This window comes from Haliotis rubra, unplaced genomic scaffold (genome assembly GCF_003918875.1).
Source record: "Haliotis rubra isolate DU_JTF1 unplaced genomic scaffold, ASM391887v1 Scf349, whole genome shotgun sequence".
Classification (NCBI taxonomy): Eukaryota; Metazoa; Mollusca; class Gastropoda; order Lepetellida; family Haliotidae; genus Haliotis; species Haliotis rubra.
This window is the reverse complement of record NW_025767023.1, coordinates 810,726-833,771: the sequence shown is the minus strand read 5'-3', so window position 1 is coordinate 833,771 and position 23,046 is coordinate 810,726. Positions and strand designations below refer to the sequence as shown.

At 37.2% G+C, this 23,046-nt stretch overlaps 1 protein-coding gene and 1 long non-coding RNA gene across 2 annotated transcripts in view; both read left to right on the top strand.

Annotated features, from left to right (window-relative positions):
- The window catches only part of LOC124284940, a 193,255-nt gene extending 178,952 nt beyond the window's left edge, over nucleotides 1-14,303 (top strand). The window contains exons 22-23 of the mRNA XM_046721072.1: nucleotides 8,185-8,343; nucleotides 12,479-14,303. Of these exons, the coding sequence (XP_046577028.1) occupies nucleotides 8,185-8,343; nucleotides 12,479-12,482 (163 nt within the window). The 3' untranslated portion in view covers nucleotides 12,483-14,303. The remainder of the gene's footprint in view (nucleotides 1-8,184; nucleotides 8,344-12,478) is intronic.
- A 4,152-nt stretch (nucleotides 14,304-18,455) lies between these two features.
- LOC124284953 lies at nucleotides 18,456-22,841 on the top strand. The gene is made up of 2 exons (XR_006900679.1): nucleotides 18,456-22,161; nucleotides 22,459-22,841. It is a non-coding gene; the product is annotated as an uncharacterized LOC124284953 (long non-coding RNA).
- The last annotated feature ends 205 nt before the right edge of the window (nucleotides 22,842-23,046 follow it).

Sequence of the window (23,046 nt, the reverse complement as noted above, 5' to 3'; positions counted from 1 at the left end):
GAATTGCCACAAGCAATCAACCTTGTTGAAAGCACAAGATAAATTGTCAGTTTCATTACTATGCCATACAATGCATCTCGAATACCTCTGTACACAGGCTGCGTCAAGGGACAATGAAAGCAATTACTCTTCTTATGTGTGTAAGTACTTCTTGTATGTCTAAGAAATTTAGAAGTCTGTTTAGCGAGAATAAGTACGCTCCACAATGATTATCTGTCACTGACATGGATGGAACAGAAGAGTCTAGTTCAGCAAACATTGATCAGGTTGAAAAATCCCAGGACCATGGATCTTTTATCAAATAAGATGTGATGGCTGTTATAATGTCTTCCCTGGTATATCATGTCTTCATTCTGTTATTTATATAATCTGAGCCAATTTACTTCTAAATATAGTTTTATTTATCACCATCTTCATCTCTTGGGGGCAATCGGGTAGCCTAGTGGTTAAAGCGTCTGCTTGTCACTCTGAAAACCCAGGTTCGATTCCCCACACGGGTACAATGTGTGAAGCCCATTTGATATTGCTGGAATATTGCTAAAAGTGGTGTGGAACTACATCACTCACTCACTCCTCATCTCTCACTGCAGAATAATTTTTTACATGTATCATTTGACTGGATCTCTATTTTTAGCTTTGTGTCATTTAAATTAAACTAGATATGTTAAGGCCAGACCAATTTTATTTTTATTTTTTATGGATTTTTGTCTTCAGAAAACCTAAAGGCAGGAGGGAAAAAATAAAAAATAAAATCACCAGTCAACGTAATATTCCTTCTAAATATTTTGCTTCTGGCAATTTATGAAGTGTATATGGAGCAAAAAAAACAATATAAAAAAATGTTCCTTTTAAGTTTTCATTTTTGGCCAATAAAAACAGAAGGATTTATTTGTTGAGCAGGGAAAGTTTTTGGTTTTTTTTCTTATTCTTGAAAAGATACGACCAGTGGATCCGGAAGACAAGAAATAAAATTAGTCTGGCCTAATGAATGATTTCAGGGTATTTGTTTTAAGGCCGTAGTAAATTAATTTATTAATGTTTTCATCTTTACCTTCCTCATGCAACACGACCGCCTCCGTAGTGTAGTGGTTATTGCGTCCGCCCGGAGAGCGGAAGGTCGCGGGTTCGATCCCTGACCACATCATACCAAAAGACGTTAAAATATGGTACTTGTTGGTCCCTGCCTGGCACTCGGCATTAATGGGTACAACAAGGACTGGTCGGCTCGGAGTCAGTATAATGTGTCTGAGTGGGGTATTCATGCATCACTGCGGCATGATATCTCAGTGGGCTAGCACTATAAAACAAACTTAAGTCTGGGCTAGTACAAGCAGCCACTCATACACATACACACGCATGCACGTCGTCATATGAGCGAAATATTCTCAAGCACGACGTTAAACCCATTTTCACCTCACCTCATGCAACACATTCACCCTTATTGCCCTACAGTACCTACAGACAAGGACATTCATAAATTGTGTTCCATTGTCTCTACATTTGATGAAAAACACTGTACACAGTCTGACCAAATAGTCATGCTTAAATTCAGATGAATCTTGTCCATGAACAGTTAATGTACATGGTGCCTTGAAGAAATCTAGAAAATGTTTCTCCCATTAATAAGCTACAACTGAATGGAATGTAGCCTGATAAACTGAATAGAAATGGTTGGATAATCTGTTATCCCATGTCTTTGTAGACTGATGTGGAGTGGTGCTCTTGATTTCAACCACTGGTTTGTCTTGTCACGAACCAATGGTTACATGATATTATGAAAGAAATGTTTATTACACGCTGACATGTAAAAACAAATATTTGATACACAGTAACGTTACAAAACAAATATTTGTTACACGCTGACTTTACAAAATAAATATTTGTTACTCACTGACATGACAAAACAAATATTTGTTACACGTTGACATGACAAAACAAATATTTGTTACTCGCTGACATGGCAAAACAAATATTTCTTACACGCTGACATGACAAAATAAATATTTTCTACATGCTGACATGACAAAATAAATATTTTCTACATGCTGACATGACAAAATAAATATTTCTTACACGCTGACATGACAAAATAAATATTTTCTACATGCTGACATGACAAAATAAATATTTTCTACATGCTGACATGACAAAATAAATATTTCTTACACGCTGACATGACAAAATAAATATTTTCTACATGCTGACATGACAAAATAAATATTTTCTACATGCTGACATGACAAAATAAATATTTCTTACACGCATAACAAAAGAAGTTTCACTTACTTGGATATAATAATAATTATAATAATTGGCCACTTATATGGCGCTGAAATCCACGACACAGGGACATGCTCTATACAGCGTATACAACATTATGTACATTATTACCCTGGATAAGGTGCTAGAAGGTTAATATACACCGATTAACACGCCTACAATTTGTATTCTTTTGTTTCTTTTTGAAATATTAAGAATAACAAACAGCCACAAATTAACACCATTAAGACTTGCAACAAATCTCTCAAGTAGCTAATACATGACAGTTCATCAGAATCATATTTAGCTATTGTCTATTTTTTGTGTGTTCATCATTTTATACTGTTATTTACATGTAAACCTACAAATCATTCATAAACTGTATCCTTGGTGTTTGAACATCTTTATATAAATACCATGATGAGGTTTGCAAAACAAATGTTCCAAGATGCAGGTGAGCTACAGAACCTATGGTATTCTGTTTACAACCTTAGCTATAAAAAATAAATTGACTGCAGCCTTGAACTTAAAAAAATAAATTCACAAGATAACATTATATGATGCAATTGCATTTTTTATAAATTTCCTGCCAACTTTACCAAACTTCACATGTGTTAACATCCACAAGCACTTCAAGTAGAGGCAGGAACCAAATTAAAGTTTACAGAATCGGAACTCTATCTGAAACCAGACATCTTCAAAGTTAACATAGTTTATATATCCTGAAAACAATTCCTCCCTGAACCCCTCTAGAAGACAGCAAACCAAATATTCTAAAGAGATTTCTTCCAAGAACTGAAGACTATGGTTCAAGCCAGGAATAATTCCTCTGAAGAAATGGGAGAGAGAATTCAGCGCCAGTTCCAGCACATATCAGATTCCAGTGAATCTCTCATACTTGGTTAAGTTGTGGTCTCCGTAATGTCTTTGTAGGGGGGTAGGTGATGAAAATAGAAGCTAATGGATTAAATTTGGACATGTTAAATTGGACCGGTCGTGAATGGGATTAGAAGCTGCCATAAAACTCTCTAGTCATTAAGATGTTTTTGAAGTAGACATCCGAACAGACTTGAATGGAGTAAAATGTAGATTTCAGTATTTTTTCACTATGATTAACAGCTAGGCGGATATAATGGCATATTCTTGTTCGTGATGATCACCCTCGGTGGAGTAACAAAATTGGATTTCAGCCATTTATTTTAATCCAAGTCATGCATCCCTCACATGTAACCTCAGGCCTTGATAACTTAGTCATTCTACAGGTTTCTTCCCAAAATAATGCAGCCTTTTGTCCCAAGTTTCCAAACAGGTACAGCATACATTCTTTAGCAACCTAATTACAATGCCTAAGCATTTGCTTGTGCACAAGCGATGGATAAATGAACATTCTCAAAGAATTACAAAGAGAAAAGATATTTTTGCAAATTAGTTATCAGTACCTCATGATTTAATTCTTCCAATCTGTACCAAGTTATAAGTTCATAACAGTAATGTGTATTTTAGAACAAATTACAATTGTCTCTTCATATTCTCGAGTGATAGCTGCCATCGTGATTTTATTGTGTGTCAGTGAAGTAATCCATGTAATATGATTAGAAGTCGGTATACAGTCTGTCAATATAATACTACTTACAATATTATTGTTACTTCGACCACAACCTCGCTTCCGAGGAAGAAATCGTTATGTTACAAATTGTGTCATGGAAAATCTTTATGGTCATCAATTATATACATATTTTACTACAAATAGTAAGTAGTTTTGATTCTTTAACTTCCGTGAAGCGATCTGAACACAAGTAAGATATCGTTTCAGGCTTCCACAACGCTCGCTTCACACTCACAAACATAACCCATTTAGCACGAACTGCAGGGCCCTGTGGAAATCTGTGCATGGTGACACCATTGCCCGACCCCTAGGAGCAATTGACGACAACACAACGATTCGGCATGTCTTCGTTGATGTCGAGAAATCATCAAAATGACAAGCTTGCTACACACTTTATATACAACTAACTGAAAATCCTTCCTCATATGACGTCACTGCAGTGCTTTGGCTACAGAGTTACGTAACCTGTCTGCGGTTTCGTTGGCGGGCGCGAGTGAAGAAGGCGACATTTTGGCAACTTTTAATCGCGCGGTATTAATTAACCACAAATTTTTTAAGAATGAATTTGATGTTCGCATAAGACTAACCACAAATCTTTCGTATGTAACGGTTAAAAGAGTAAAAAAAACAAAGTATATTTGTTCTTGAACAATTGTGATACAGAAAACATATTCCTGTATTCATGAAGGCATAAAATACATTTAAGGCACCCAAAGCAAACATGTATGTTGATTAAAACTGTTTGTCACTGATCCTTGAATTTCAGCTGTTAGACTCAGCCAATACCATATCACTAATTGTTTCTGATTTAACCAAAGATTTCACAGTTGCCTTGTTATTGGTCATGATAGAATGGATGTAAACCTAATGCATTTTCTGTTGAGAGGTTTCAAATTTGGTTAATGCCTGTTTGTAGCTGATTGGAAAATTTGATATCACAGATCAATATATGATCAATATTTTTTTCTTCGTAGTAAGTGTTTTTTAAACCAATCTGAAGAATGTTATTGAGAATTTATATATTCTTTGGACCGTTTTGATTTTTCAAAGCTGATATGTAACAACATGAGTTGGAGCAGAATATATGTCATAGTGAGTGAGTGAGTGAGTATGGTTTTACACCGCTTTTAGCAATATTCCAGCAATATCACGGCGGGGGACACCAGAAATGGGCTTCACACATTGCACCCATGTGGGGAATCGAACCCGGGTTTTCAGCGTGTCGAGCGGACACTTTAACCATTAGGCTATGCCATCGCAGCTATGTCATACTGACGACTTGGTGTGGATTGTTGCTCATGCTATCAACCCCTGGTTTATCTTTTCCACACAATCAGAACTGTGGAAATTCTTAAATTCTGAGTTTTGCAAAACTGGAAAAGTTGTCTTACTCTAATGGGTTTCAGAACAGTGCAGAACCTTCGAAATATTCAGATTTCTGTTTTCAGAATTTTAAAATTTTGAAAAGTAGTCTGACCCATCTGGGTTTCAGAAATGTGTAAAAATCTGTAATTGTTCCTGTGGTCCTGTGCTCGAAGCTCAGGTCACAAATTGGTGAAGTTAAGCACCGTCGAGCTCGGAGAGTCCTTGGACGGGTGACCGTGCTTGGCAGCTTGGCTCCTGAGAGTTTCTAGGACTTCAGTCCTGCCCCACAACGAAGCACATGTGACACATGTGGTCTCACCTTAGGCAATTGAGTTTGTTCAGCATTGTCTCTGTTCACCCAGCAGGAAAATGGGTACCCGGTGGGATAAGTCATGTGACTATAACCTTCTAGCGCCTAACAGGCAGCTTGGGTTATCCGGAGTAATAATATGTGTGCTGTAGCGCCTTGAGCGAGCATTGAATGCACAGATATAGGCGTGGTTACAAATACCCACTATTATTATAATACACCGAATTCTGTGCCTGAGTTTTGAAAATTGGAAATATAATCTCACTCCATTGGATTTCAAGGATACAATTTGTCCCAAGCTTCTATTTGTATGGCGCCACAGTCATCAAAATAATTAAAGTTCTGAGTTTTGAAAAATAAAAATATAGTATCACCCCACTGGGTTCCAGTACAGTGTGAAATCTGTAATTCTTCATTATACACAGAATACTGTGTCGGAAATATGTTGGAAATATAGTCTGACCCATTTGGATTTCAAGGATACAATTTGTCCCGAGGTTCCTATTCACTGAAGGCATACTATACGACTGTTTGTACGGCGCTAATATCCAGTAAATATCCAAAGGTTTCGGTCTGTGTGGAGTCATGATTGACAAATCAATCGAGTCTAATCAATCACTGCATGGATCATTGCTCTTAATATTAATCACATGCTTGTCTGGTCAGGACTTGACTGAGGCTGGCACCACAGTGCTACAATATTGCTCTGGCTGTAAATGACAATCAAACTGCCATTAATAGTTCGTTAATTTGGAAGTCTCGACCACTTACAGCTTTTGTCATAAATATTCGATAAACCAGTCTATCAACAATAAAACGCCTCAACAGCTTTTACACTTAATTGCTTAGTGAGGTAATGATCAACAAACAAATCCAAGATAGTCTGTAGGCAAAGTATAAAACTGTCCGTTTACAAATATCAAATGAATAAACTGTGTCTTCTCTCTGATCCGTGCAACATAAGCCGTAGTGAGATGTGAGGACGTTGTTTGAAGATGGCAGCTGGTGAATTATTTTTGGCCTCTAGAATTTCTCTGTCTTTTGTAAGATGGATTGCAAGGAATAGAGAACTTCTCTTTGAAGTGATTTGCACATAGATTAAGCTGCTTATGGTAACAATTACTGCCAGCTGGCATATTCAGAAGTTTTTTAGCGTAACATGATAAATGACACTGTCATGGCAAAATTCGATTTTCTTGCCACAGTTAAGGAAAGATGGGAACTGATTTTATTATGTACTTTGAGAACTCTTCAGAGAGACGTTACTGAACATTTTACTGCTTGTTTGTTGTTTAAAGCCACACTCAGCTATATGGCGTGGTCTGTAGTTAATCAAGTCTGGATCAGACAATCCAGTGATCAACATCATGAGCATCGATTTAGGAAATTTGGATATGATGGCATGTGTCAACCATAGACTAAGCCAGCAAGCCTGACCACCTGCTGCTGTTAGCTGCCCCTTGTGTAACGCATGGGTTTCAGAAGACCATTTCTAACCCAGATCTTCACTGTTAGAACATTTTATAGAGGAGGTATATTTGCTATAGCTCACCTGACTGAAGATCAGGTGAGCTAAAGCCAGGATCAGCTTGTTCATCAGCTGGAACTCTTTGATCCTGGTTGAATCAATGATGTAGAGCCTCAGCTGCCAGTACCCTTGTATCAAGATATAAAGTTTGGTATCTAATGCATGTATATTGATTAAAAAGGTTAAGACCTACTGATTCTTTCATATTACAATCGTTATTCAGTTATGTCATAGTAGTAATTAACAGTTAGGCTTAATATGTGTGTGTGTCTGTGAGTGTCTGTTTCTCTGTGTGTCTGTCTGTGTCGGTGCTTGTCTCTGAGTGTAACTGGGTGTGGATTTCATATTACTATAGTTAATCTGTTGTGCCATAGTTATAATAATAATAAAAGTCATTTATGATTCGCCTTTAGCCATGTACTTGTGCATGTTCAAGGTGCTTGTTGTAACAAAGGGGGCGGTGGGGTAGTCTAGTGGTTAAAGCGTTGTCACGTCACGCCGAAGACCCGGGTTCGAATCCCCACATGGATACATTGAGTGAAGCCCATTTCTGGTGTCCCCCGCCGTGATATTGCTGGAATATTGCTAAAAGCGGCGTAAAACCAAACTCAGTCAGTCAGTCAGTTGTAACAAAGTGTTTAAACTCCATATGTGCCTGTGTCTGTGTCTGTGTGTGTTGTGTGTCTGTGTGTGGGGTACATCTTTGTGTGTGTCTAAGTCTGTCAGTGTGTGTGTGCATGTGCACGCATCTGTCTGTATGTATCTATGTCCATGTGTGTCTATCTGTATGTGTCTGTGCATCTGTCTGTATTTGTATGTGTCTGTGAGTGTCTATGTTTCTGTATGTGTCAGTATATGTCTATGTTGACCTTCTATTATTCGAGGGCGGTGGTGTAGCCTAGTGGTTAAAGCGTTGGCTCGTCACGCCGAAGACCCGGGTTCGAATCCCCACATGGGTACTATGTGTGAAGCCCATTTCTGGTGTCCACCGCCGTGATGTTGCTGGAATATTGCTAAAAGCGGCGTAAAACCAACCTCAGTCAGTCAGTCAGTCTATTATTCGACAATGTAGAAAGGTAATCTATATGTAACTATATTTGTTATATGTTCTTCCAGCAGCCCCAGTGCATCTGCCAGCCAGTCCCCAGCACCCAGTGAAGGGGTGAAACCCAGTAGTAGCTTTTCTCTGGACAGAGGCGAGTCACTGGCTGAAGCATTCAGTGAAGAGATGCTGGCATGGTATGACGACCGGGAGGCCAAGCCAGCCACACTGGTGTAAGTAAGTTGACGTACATGGTTGTGCAAATGGGTACCCCGGTAGTATCAGGCGTAATTTCACACTTTCATTCTGCATATCATTATTGCAAAAACTTTCCTTCAGTGTTCATCTCCAAACACACTGCCTTTAATTTCCTTATTAGTCTAGCTGTTCTCACATAACCTACTTGGGAATGTCAAATCTGGTGCAATATGGATCTATATTAAAGGAAAAAAACGATAGTTATTAATAGTTATACATTTCCAAGAGAATCATGCACAAATGTCAAGTAAATCAGTATTATGATTTTTAAGAAAATATGAAAGTTATATGATAGAAACAGCAGAAAACATTAGCCTATGTTGTTTTGGTTGTTTTTGCACAGGATCAGAACATGCAGTGAATGATACGGAGACTTTACTTTGCTCGCTGATGAAACATGATGTAACTTTGAAGTAATATAAGCTTACAAGAATTTTTCAGTATAGAAGTCCAATTATGTGGCCTCACATAGACATGAAGCTATATCTTGTCATTAAAACTCTGTGTACAAAGTCAAGGCCGATGTTTGAACATTACCAGATTGGAATGTTAGCATTCAATGCCAAAACCCTTGTCTAGACTTCTATTCCCTGCTAATGAAAATCTTTCTTTTTGTTTATTCCAATCGTCCAACAATGCTTCTTTTAACAGAAAAGGGATTGCTATAGTAACAAAGAAGTAGTATAAACCACCTCTGATTCTTCCTCCAGGCCAAAGAGTAACTGTTACAAGTTTTAACTTTAAATTGCAATGTTGTTCTCAAACACACCATTTTATTCCAAGGGAGGTCACTCCAGGTGGAATGCCATGGGCAGATAACTCCAACTTACCCTCCTAATGCTGTTAATCATGTTACAATTACAAATTCAAACTTTTGTGACAACTGAAGTAATGATGTTTATATGGCCAAGCTGCAAAATGCCACTGAAAAATTACAGTTGTTCTCTTTTGAATTATTATTGGTGAACATGATTAGAAATCGTGATAGCATTAGTTAGATATATTTTGGGACAAAGGTTTTGGAAGTCTTTTTAGAAGGACGCAGATAATATTGTCTACAGATTCAACATTTAAAGTGAGTGAGTGAGTTTAGTTTTACGCTGCTTTTAGCAATATTCCAGCAATATCACAGCAGGGGACACCAGAAATGGGCTTCACACATTGTACCCATGTGGGGAATCGAACCTGGGTCTTTGACGTGACGAGTACATGCCTCAACCACTAGGCTACCCCACCGCCCCTCAACATTTAGAAAAGCGAATAGTGTAGAAAATATGTTACTGTATTTTTTCAAGATTTTTGGGTTGTACAATGCTCAGCTTATGTCACAGCAGTTGATGGGGGCAATCGTTCAAATATTCCATTATCTGTGAGTTTCAAGTTAAATTTGATGTGAAAATTTGAAATGGCCTTTTCATGGTTGCATGTTTTTCTGATTACAAATTTTTTAAAAGACTGATGCCATTTCATCATTACAGCTGAAGAAGAATTCTGTCTTCAAGGAAACGGTGAACTCAGATATGTTTCCATGGCATCATGGTATTACCTTGCTCAGCAATTTGACCAGTCTGCGTCAAGAGTTAGGAACAGTATTTCAATTTTTGCATACATCCATCAAATGTGTTTGTGAAGCTGGTTTCCTAAGACACAGAATTCAGTTCCATTAACAATACATCCAATTATTTTTTTGCAACATGTTTGGTTTTTAATGAAGTGATCATTATGTCTTTTCTAGGAATAATTCTTTTGTTGCATGTTGTGGTTTAATGAGGATTCTATGCTTTTTTAACACTGTGGCTATGATATAAGTTACTGATGCTATGAGTCATCCATCTCACCTAACGAGGAGAGATCATCACTCTGCTAGCATTCAGGTCCCATATCTATCATGCACCTCCATGGTAAGACAGGTCCCTATGTTTTAGTGTTGGGAACTGGTTAAAATCTCATAATTGATGATTTGTTCATTACAACCGATCAGTTGTCAAAAAAGAATCGGTTAGCGTCATTTTTCATATTTTCTTATTCAGGTTGTTATAACATGATGCAACTTGCTGCTTTAAAGTGAGTGAGTGAGTGAGTTTAGTTTTACACCTCACTCAGCAATATTCAACCTATATCGAGGCGGTCTGTAAATAATTGAGTCTAGATCAGACAATACAGTGATCAACAGCATGAGCATTGATCTCCGCATAGGGAACCGTGCTTTAAAGTGTTTACTAATATCCATGAACATAAACTTCCTGGAGTCTTCAAGAAATATTCAGTCATGACTTTTCTGTCAGTGAAATGAGGTTTCTAACAATTTTCTGACAACTTCGTAGATATGTTCGATCGTCAAGTGTTTCAAAAACTAAACCAGTAGTTCCAAAATCGTTTGTGTTCGATTATAAGAAAATGTGTTCGATTGTATAGTCATTTTGTCACTCCGACCAATCTTCGATCATTCAATTTATCGGAACACCAATACTATGTTTCATGGTTGTTGTCATTCATGGTGTCTATATGTCATGGTTGGTGTGATTCATGGTGTCTGTATGCCATGGTTGTTCCTGTAAGGAATCTGGACAGGATAGATGGCTGTATGCCATGGTTGTCCCTGTAAGGAATCTGGACATGATAGATGTCTGTAAGTCATGGTTGTCCCTGTAAGGAATCTGGACATGATAAATGTCTGTATGTCATGGTTGTCCCTGTAAGGAATCTGGACAGGATAGATGTCTGTTTGTCCTAGTTGTCCCTGTAAAGAATCTGGACAGGATAGATGGCTGTATGTCATGGTTGTCCCTGTAAGGAATCTGGACAAGATAGATGGCTGTATGTCATGGTTGTTCCTGTAAGGAATCTGGACATGATAGATGTCTGTATGTCATGGTTGTCCCTGTAAGGAATCTGGACAGGATAGATGTCTGTATGTCCTAGTTGTCCCTGTAAAGAATATGGACAGGATAGATGGCTGTATGTCATGGTTGTCCCTGTAAGGAATCTGGACAAGATAGATGGCTGTATGTCATGGTTGTTCCTGTAAGGAATCTGGACATGATAGATGGCTGTATGTCATGGTTGTCCCTGTAAGGAATCTGGACAAGATAGATGGCTGTTTGTCATGGTTGTTCCTTTAAGGAATCTGGACATGATAGATGGCTGTATGTCATGGTTGTCCCTGTCCTGTAAGGAATCTGGACATGATAGATGGCTGTATGTCATGGTTGTCCCTGTAAGGAATCTGGACATGATAGATGGCTGTATGTCCTAGTTGTCCCTGTAAGGAATCTCGACATGATAGATGGCTGTATGTCATGGTTGTCCCTGTAAGGAATCTGGACAAGATAGATGGCTGTATGTCATGATTGTTCCTGTAAGGAATCTCGACAAGATAGATGTCTGTATGTCATGGTTGTCCCTGTCCTGTAAGGAATCTCGACATGATAGATGGCTGTATGTCATGGTTGTCCCTGTAAGGAGTCTGGACAGGATAGATGTCTGTATGTCATGGTTGTCCCTGTAAGGAATCTGGACATGATAGATGGCTGTTTGTCATGGTTGTTCCTGTAAGGAATCTCGACATGATAGATGGCTGTATGTCATGGTTGTCCCTGTCCTGTAAGGAATCTCGACATGATAGATGGCTGTATGTCATGGTTGTCCCTGTAAGGAATCTGGACATGATAGATGTCTGTTTGTCATGGTTGTGATATTTCAAAAGGGCTAGAGATCAATCTGCTGAAATATTCAGTCAATCAGTCAATTTGTTGCTGTGCAGTTCTTCAAGACAACGATATCCTTCAAACAGTCTTTCAATAAAAATTAAACTTCTTTTCTTGGAATTTAATAGTTTCTTTGGGAAATAAGTTTTAGTCCAGCAAGATCATCTGAACCACTTAATGCTACACAGACTGTTCATGTTTCTTGAGAATCAACATCCCTCCAAGCCTGAGAGCAATATCATGTTAACTTTCATCTCTCCTTAAAATATTGAAGTCTTCCATTCTCTTCACATAAACAAAGAAACTGTATTGATTTTACTGCAAAGTGAGAACACTAGAGTGGAATAAAGTTAAATAGTTAACCAAACTTGGCACACTGTTATTTGCAATTTGTTTATTTCAGATGACAAGACACGTTTGTTAGGACAGGAAAATGGAGGCGACAACTCGATGACCTTGGGTGAGCCTGATGATAGTGCTTATCTACCCAATGTCTTCCACGATTGATTATTGATCTCTGTGGTTACAAAGCTGGCATTGATTACATGTAACAAGCCTTGATCAATCGGGATGCAATGTTGCAAGAAAGGAGTCCGATTACGCCAGAGAAAAGATGCATTTACTGCTGGGCCCCGAGGGTGAATGGGCTGTTTGTTAGCCTTGTGACAGAAAGCCAGAAAATAGCTGTCGGAAGGCCACTGGTTTGAACTAATGTGATGGACAAATGACGAGTTGGTGACAGAAATATCCTATGGCCTTCTCAAAGTGCAATTCACTTCCAATTTGAGTATTATGAATTTGAAAGGTGCAATTATTTATTTACCAAGATTTGACGTCTTGCAGCAAATTGCTGCCAACAGAGTGTAATGGTTGTCATTGAAGAACATAATTGTCGATGCTTAAGATGAAGCAATTGTCAGAGGCAAGTTTTGTATGATTTCTGTTTTTTCAACTGATGAGTAAGCATTTTGTGGAATTTCTTGAGAAAAGCATGGAAAAAATTATTGAAGTTCACATGGCAAAAGGATCATTACGGATCAGTATTGACGAAGAAGTGTAACTCTTGACCATGCAGACATTAACCAATCACATTCCTCTGATGACAAATGTGTACAAACTCCTACACTCGTATTCTGTAAGCTCCTTACAGTGTCTTTGCTCCTCTCATGAAAGCATCAGCTTTGTCAAGCCTGTTCAGAAAGATGAAATGTTTATTGGGATTTATCATGGCAGACATACTGGATGATATGATAAAACTGTCATGTCAGACGCAATGAAAGCTTAATATGTGCATAATACAATTCACAGATCCAACCCGGAAGAAAAAGCTGCCAAAATTACTCTCAGCCGACTCAGATTTGCATCAATTTAGAATATCTTTTTCTTATCTGTGTGTCGTCTGTCTGGAGCAGCGGAGAAGATGCTCTTTGGATCTTTAAGACTGTTTCATCTTCACACAGGTTTCATTATAAAAAAAGTGCTATTTCTGAAGTTACTTTTCATTTTAGTTCTTTTTACAAATAATCAATTTTGTTATTTTAGGACGTGCCTTTTAATTTTCAAAGGACCACTTGTTGAACGGAAATCACTTGCTTTTCAGATTTTTAGATTTTAGTTCTGAAATTTAAGTACACCAGTCTGATGATTTTTGTGATGTTTTCTGAATTTTTTGGCAAAATTTTATAATAATCTCATTGAAAGCAGATCATAGGGCTTGCTACATGAAAGATCTGAAGACATCCTGTTACAGGTCAGATTAAACCGACCTTTCATCTTAGCAATCGGAATGGGCATTACGAATGAATGTTACTCATTTCAAATGCTAGACGTTTCATGCTAGACGTTTGCCCGTGGGAAGTATGGCCATTCATTCCTAGCCATCTTTTAAATATTACAGAGCTTTTTTGTTCGCTTTCCAAAGTTTGAATTGAGAAATGTATTTTCAAAGCATAGTCTGGAATGGAAATTGCATTTTTAAAACTAGTGCCGTACAGCACAAGAAAACTGCTTTTTGATGAGATCAACTCAACGTCCTGTTGTTTGCTGTAGTCGTTTCACTGGTCTAAAATTTGTGAAAGGTCATTCTAACATGACCTGTAATAGGATATTCACAGATCTTTGTGTATCAGTATACTGAAATCAGATTTTAATTGTCACACCGAAGACCCGGGGTTCGATTCCCCACATGGGTACACTATGTGAAGCCCATTTCTGGAGTCCCTGTCATAATATTGCTGGAATATTGCTAAAAGTGGGGTTAAACTAAACTCACTCACTCACTCATATTTTAATGATATTGTAACATATGTTATTTTTGGGATTACACTTTCTCAGTAAAGTATAGATTCTAATACTTTTGTTGGGTTGAGGCCCTAATCGCCGTCTAACCCACTTCCACTTTACTAAGAAAGTGTAAACCCAAATACAACATATGTTACATCTGACCACTTTCTAAACGGCATTGTGCATTAATTTAATGATATTGTTGTATGAAAAGTTCAGTAACTGTGTTGTGAAAGATGATTTTAGGATCATTATACATGGTTGCCATTATTTCTTCAAAATTCTGGTAAGCTTCGGATCCTTGTGGTTCCAAGTTTTGTAACATCAAGTACACACACATTATACATGGTTGCCATTAGGGTTGGGTATCGCCAAAATTTTCGTATTGCGATATGTGTTGGCGTATTGCAATACGTATTGCAGTATTGTGAAAGTGTGACACATGGTTTAGCTCTTTCAACACCAGTCAACCAGAGGCTTTTACTGCCAGGCAGACCCCGAGTTCCCAGAGACTCTGAGGTCATAGATGAGGCCTATGTTTATCAAGGAAAATATCAGCTTGTAAAACATTATTACTGCTACATGTCATGCACCATTTGAAAGGTTTAATCCCAACATATTTATAAATATGAACGTTATACTTTATCCGGTATTATCGCCCAACCCTACTTGCTAATATTTCTACCAAATTCTGGTAAGCTACAGATCCTTGTGGTTCCAGGTTTTGTAACAACAAGAAAACACACACAAGATTTCAGTTTGGATTATATTTTACTTGTAAATGTAGGCAGTAAATCTATAAAACAGAGAATCGTAACACTTGCCTAATCCTTCATAGAAGTTCATTTTCTTCACCATATCATACCATTGTACCAACTACCAGTACCTACAATCACTTGCAGTATTAAGAGGCCCTGTTAGGGTTATAGTTCATATTTGTATATTTTGATCTTTACATAGTCTAGATGACCACCTTAACAGGTCCTCATGTGTGGGTCTCAAGGACCAAAAAGTTAGCTGTAGGACAAGCAAATGGCCAGTTGGTATTTTTGTCATGTGTTGTTTATTTATCTGAATGAAATGTTATTGTTTGTATCATTGATGTTTTATGCAATCTTGATTGGCAGCATATTGATTATTACTGTTTTTGTTGTATCAAAGTACACAAATTGTCGTCATTTTTAAGAAAAAGACTTTTGTTTCAGGTTGTTCATTCTTTCCACCTTTAAATTTTAACTTTACTTTTAATTGTATTTTCTACATGGTAATTGTCACTGAATTCTATTGTATATGATCACTTGTGTAATATTTTTCAAATCAAATTAAGTTTTTAGTTATCAGGCAAAGCAAATAATAAATGCAATCTGTTGTTTAAAGTGTTCGCAAAACATATTTACATATTACTAAATGTTTTGACAAGATATTCCATTTTCAGATTACGCTAAGATAGTTTATTTCAATTATATTTTTTTACTCAGATATGATACCTCTCTCCATGAAGATGCAAGCATACCTTATTAGGAAGTCAGATCAATCCTAATCAGCCAATCAGTATTGAGTCTTCTAAGTGCTCAGTACAAAAAAAGTGAATCATTCAGAGGCTTATATCTGATTTTTCTTTTTCTAAAACCAACACAAACAGTCAGTTCTGAATGTAAATACTTAAAGTTGCATCATACACTCTTGTACATATTTTATGTCTTGACATTTGTCAGTGCCAATGGCATCTACAATCAAAAGTCCTATAGAAAAAATATTTGTGTTCTGAGTAATATGCTGTTAACATGAAAATGTCAAATCAATATTGTACAGAAACTTAGCCAAATCATTTAGAAAGCTGAAATTTGATTGGCCCAAGAACCCAGACATTTAATAGAATGGTTAAAGTTCAGGTTCACCTTGTTGTAAGAGGCGACTAACAGGATCGGGTGGTCAGGCTCGCTGGCTTGGTTGACACATGTCATCGGTTCCCAATTGTGCAGGTCGAAGCTCATGCTGTTGATCACTGGATTGTCTGGTCCATACTCCATTATTTACAGACTGACGCCATATAGCTGGAATATTGCTGAGTGCGGCGTAAAACTAAACTCACTCACTCACTCACTCAGGTTCACCTGCACTGACTTCCTAAGCATCATTAGATCTTCATTCTGAGAGGTAAAGTGTTGAAATAAAAGATTTCACTACTAAGAGATTGATGTAAATTAAACATAGCCCTTGAAACTCGAGAACATTCACCTTGTAACCAGTACAGCTGAGACATATATTTCTTTGTACAGTCAAACCTTGTTGTGTCAAACTTGTGGGAACTTAGGGAAAGTTTTAACTATTAAGGGTTCGAGACAACCAACGAATGCATGTCCAAAACCAAACATTATGTTATGGGATTATTACATTTCATCTTGACAAAGTTTGGGTCATATTACATTTTAAATTTGATAATAAATCATAACAAATGACATAATACTTGTATTATGTAATGTTGTTTTAAATAATTTATTCTTTCTCTTTTAAAATTCAATACTTATTTTGTTAATTTCTGACAGTCTTATAAGTCAATGCTGAAATCGTAGTTTCACAAACATAATCTAAATCCATTTTACTTGTTTCAACACCAATCAAGTAAACACACTTCATTAAGTTCAGTACCAAAGTGTATACAGTAACGAGCTAGCACCTTTGATGTACGATGTGCTTGTTACATCCAAGGCATCAATAGAGACCGGCATCCTTCCTTGGATGTCGTTACTGTAATTACAGAGAGGTCAGTCAGTTAGGTGTGAAGTGAGTTGAAAATTCGAACTTTGGTAAGTGTTGGTGTCTATGAACATTATTTTGCATTTTTAACTGTTTGAGGCACAGGGGAATATTTGTAATTTGAATTCTTTGGACTCCCATAGTTCAAGACAATGTTTAGTTTGAAATGTCCAAGCTTGACACAAGGTTCATCTGTACTTAGAAGACAAGGCAACATTAAGTTCCATGCTGAGTTACCGTTAGAACTTGACTGCATTAAGTTGTTTTTTTATGGAGTAAATGTCAAATAAATTGAATTACAGATCTGTTATAGAATAAAAGAGATAAATAATTTAGTGCCTTTAAAATTTAAGCAAATATTAATGTTTTTATGATAAATAATTAAAGTAAAATTTCATTGACTCTGTTATTTGGTTAAGTTTAGCTTTTGAATATTGATGTTGATAGTGATTAAATGAAATTATTATATACATGTATGTAATACGACAGTGAATTTTCTGAATGTGATGTTCTTTGTAAATAATAGACGTTGACATTTAGCAACCAATAGTTCTTCCTTGTGGAATTGAGTCATAACAGATTTCACAGTCTTTACCAGGAACTGTTGCATAGCAACAAGAAATACTACCCACCTCATGATGCAGTTGGTAATGCTATACCGTATAGATGTGATGCAGGGAATTCTTTGTGTAGAGGTGTATTTGCTCAAAGGTCTCTGTAACTATTTAAGGGTTTCCAATTCACTGTAATTTATTTTGTTCCAAATTTTAAAAAAATTAATAATTTAATGCCAAAATGCCAAAATGGAACATGTTTTTTATCATGCCATATTTACACTTTACTGTGGAATCTTTTAAGGATATCACTAATTCTGGGAACATTTAAAAAAATACAAAATTGTATTTTCAGTGGTAGACTATACCAGTAAGTACTTACTTTACAGATATGTCATGTGATTTAAACATATATCAATTAAATTAAATACCCATATTTCAAGATTAGCATGTACACTAAGTACATTTACTTCTACATTTTCACTGTTCTACATAATCCAGTAAAGATTTCTTTACCATAATATTATTCTTCAGTATACAGACCACCAGCCATATAGCTGGAATATTGCTGACAGACCACCGCCATATAGCTGGAATATTGCTGAGTGCGGCGTGAAACTAAACTGACTCACTCACTCACTCACTCTCACTGGGTTCTGTCAAGCAGACCCTGAAACAAATATACCAATACAATCCATGCAAGTCTATAGTATGTGGGGCGGTGGGGTAGAGCAGTGGTTAAGGCGTTCGCTTGTCACGCCGAAGACCCGGGTTCGATTCCCCACATGGGTACAATATGTTAAGCCCATTTCTGGTGTTCCCCGCCGTGAGATTGCTGGAATATTGCTAAAAGCGGCGTAAAACCAAACTCACTCACTCACTCACTATAGTATGTAGCAAGGCTACATTTCTGCAGTAGGTCTGGGCTCTTTTTAGTATATTTAATGAAGACAATTCAAGAAACTGTTTTTCTGTAAAATATGTTTATTTCAGTAACTAGATGTTAGTCTAGATGTAAGGTAGCATCCATAAAAGCAGATAGATGCAAGTGAAGTGAATGAATATTTCTCTAATATAAGTGGTGTATTCTGTAATTAGGTAATGCTTACTGTCATAGATGAAGACACTGTTGTTGATTGAATGTATTGTTTCTTGGTAATCAAGCTTCTGTTAACTGGGGATTGGGTGGCTTCAGTGGAATGAATAGTGTGGGAGTCAAACTGTCGACCTGGATATGTGATGGGGATGCTCACACTATCAACCTCTGGTTTGTTTGTTCTGAAGTTTAGCTAATTACAGCACGGAAGTACTTTCAGTAACATACTCACACCCTCTAACATTACCACCAACTCACTCACCCAAAGACTAGTCACACACTTACAGTCCAACCAATGACCACCGACTCACTCACTCATTTGCCGATCCAAGGACCACCAACTCACTCACCCAAAGACTAGTCACTCACTCACAGTCCAACCAATGACCACCGACTCACTCACTCACTTGCTTACATAACCAAACACCCCCAACTCACTCACTTTGCCTTGATCAAAGTTGTAGCAAACTACAGCACTCACTCACTCACTCACTCTTGATCAAAGTTGTATTGGACTACAGCACGCAACCCGCTCACTCACTCTTGTAGTGGACTACAGCACGCAACCCGCTCACTCACACCCACGATTCACTAACTTACCAGCTAACTCCCAAGAATGGTATGTCCATTGTGTATATCCCATGCTGTGTACATACCATATTGACCGTCCCAGCAAATGAGATGCACATCCTTTAAATACTACTGTCTTCCATGGTATATCAAATGAGCATTTGATGATTACACTTTTCAAGAAATTATTGCTCTAACAAAACCTCCATTTTGGATAAAAACTAATTGTTGTAAATCAAATAGATACTTTCTTGATGGGATTGAAACATTCTTATTTCACAGAAAATGTTAAGTGGATTGATAAATAAGTAATAACCTTTGTCAATATCTTTCCAGGATAAAATACTAGTAATAGCAATTAATATTGACACCATCAAGGTTCATTATATAATAACCAAATTTCAAAGCTTCAAATGAAATGCCGGTACTTAAATGGCAGTAGAATATTATTTGACACTAAAACATTGTAACTGTTACAGATTTGGACAAAACTGGTGAATTTTCCTACTTTATCAATATGTTCCTACTTTATCAATATATTCCTGGACAGGTTTAAAGTTTCAAGATCTCATGTGTATCAACCATCTGATATGGATAGCTGGGATCAATATCTCCCGTTTGTGTGACGAAGTTGGGTGCTTCACTCCAGACTTTCACCAGACACCAGAAAAGTTTGATTTATTTATGTGATACTTTACTTGCAGACTCGCTTGGTAGAGTGAAGAGGAAAAATATAAAACATTGATAGTATTCAACAGTTACTCAGAACACCAGGAGTCCTTTTACAATCTGTTACAGGGCAACAGAATAATGTTTTATTTTTTATCAATTATTTATTTTGCCTTAATTACTGCTGGTTCATGCTCAAGTATTGTATTGTGCGGCACTAAAGATACACAGATTAAAATTCTTGGTTATTGCAAATAATGAGCTTGCCCATTACTTGGAGACTTTTGTAATTCTCTTTAGTGCAATGCATTCCTGTACCTACCTCCCTCACTCATACACTGCAACTCTCATAACTAAACCAAAATACTCTCATTTACTCACATTCTGAACACAGACTGGGGTGACTCACATTCAGACTTTCCTTACTCACATTCAGATTTTCTTGACTCACATTCAGATGTTCCTGACTCATGTTAAGACGTTCCTGACTCGTATTCAGACTTTCCTTACTCACATTCAGATTTCCCTGACTTGCATACACTTTTCCTGACACACATGCAAATTTCCTGACTCACATAATGACATCCCTGACTCACATAATGACTTCTCTGACTCACATTCAGATTTCCCTGACTTGCATGCACTTTTCCTGACACACATGCAAATTTACTGACTCACATAATGACTTTCCTGACTCACATAACTCACATAATGACTTTCCTGACTCACATAATTACTTCCCTGACTCACATAATTACTTCCCTGACTCACATAACTCACATAATGACTTCCCTGACTCACAGACAAACTCAGTGAACTGACCAACACATTTTCTGATGTGGTTTCTGAAATTATTGAAGACAAAGGGTCAAACAGGTCAATCTTGACCTTGACAGTCATCATTCTATCAACCACTGATTTTGCTAGACCACATTTAGTAATATACAACAATCTACAAGGACTGGTGTAACCTCCATCCATTGTCATCAGGATCTGTTTCCTAGGGGCAGATAATCAGTAATTTAAGTTTCAAGTACATTTTAGATATATCGGTTCCTGTCATGACAAATTATTTATGACATATCAAGCTCACCGAAAACTCCACTGAAGCTTGCCTATAGCTCAGATGAAACTTTACAGTCATGAATAACAGGTGACATCACATTACTCTCAATGGTGAAGTAATGTGACATCATGTGACTTCAACTGACCAATCAGCATTGAGAACTGCTGAGACTGCACATGTACAAATGTTGTAACACTGTCTGTTTGTACTATATAGATGACGTTTCTGTTAACAGACCAATGTGCTACAGCTGGTGGAAAATGAGTTTAGACATTGTAGAAATAGTAGGCTTGTTTGTTCCACAGATCATATTTTTCACAAGACAAACCTGTGAGAATTCAAGATGGGTTACAATAGGCCCCAACAACCTGTGCTTGTCTCAAGATATGACTCTGTGAATCAGGATACCATTGTTCAAAGCGATCTTAGCGCTAAGGTGATTGTAACTCCCATACTTTAACATAGACTTACCACAGTCTTTTAGCAGGCCTCCACACAGCAAACTAAAGTTTGACAACACATGTTGTCAAACTCGAGTTTGAGAGTGAGAACATTCCAACAACCCGCCACCAACACAAATTTCAGAGTTGTCAAACTGTTGTCGAGAAATAGGATTGGTCTCTATTCACACCAACTTTTCCATCAAACTTTCTGTGTTGTCAAACTTGTGTTGTTCACAAACAACCAATCGCAGTCAACAAAACTGTCACGTGACCACACCAATAGACACATGGCGCTCACATGGCACGAAAGTTTGACGTGTGAAAACGCAAGTTTGACAACTTTTAAAATTTCAACAACATGTGAAGACCGCTTTAGCACTAAGGTGATCATAACTCCCATACCTTAACATAGATTTACAATACTCTTAGCCCTTAGGTGATAGTAACTCCCAATTACCTGAACAATGACTACAACAGTCTTAGCTCTAAGGTGATCGTAACTCCCATACCTTAATATAGATTTACAATAGTCTTAGCGCTAAGGTGATAGTAACTCCCAGACCTTAACAATGACTTACAATAGTCTTAGCGCTAAGGTGATAGTAACTCCCAGACCTTAACAATGACTACAACAGTCTTAGCGCTAAGGTGATCGTAACTCCCATACCTTAATATAGATTTACAATAGTCTTAGCGCTAAGGTGATAGTAACTCCCAGACCTTAACAATGATTTACAACAGTCTTAGCTCTAAGGTGATTGTAACTCCCAGACCTTAACAATGACTTACAACAGTCTTAGCGCTAAGGTGATTGTAACTCCCAGACCTTAACAATGACTTACAACAGTCTTAGCACTAAGGTGATCGTAACTCCCAGACCTTAACATAGGCTTATGGCAGTCTTAGCGCTAAGGTTTTTTTGTACAATGGCTCCCAGGTTGTCAGGGTTAGTGATTTGGTCAATTGCATGTCATTGTAACTTGATGGCATTGATTGATGCTCATAATATCGATCACAGGTTTGTCTTGTCCAGAGATGATTGTTCGCAGGCTTCCATCATATAACTTGAATATTTTCTTCAATAAACAACAAAGAAGTTTTGTAGACAAAGTCAGGTTATCTAGGAACAAGTTTCGTTTACTCCTTGTTGAGTTTTTGTTGTGTGGGAGACTGTTGTGAATGATTGTGCGTGTTGTTATGTTGTACTGATTCATACTGAATCATATGTGTTACAACGGTTGAAGATCAAAATTGTATTTATATCAATATGTTCTTTATTTCATATAGTGCCTTCAATAAAATTGTCATAATAAATTAATGTCTCCAGATCCTGGTGTTTGATTTATCTGTTCATCATTCATCATATATCATCATTCATCATATATCATCATTCATCATATATCATCATTCATCATATATCATCATTCATCATATATCATCATTCATCATATTTCATCATTAATCATATTTCATCATTCATGATATATATCATCATTCTTCGGGGAGGTGGGGTAGCCTAGTGGTTAAAGCGTT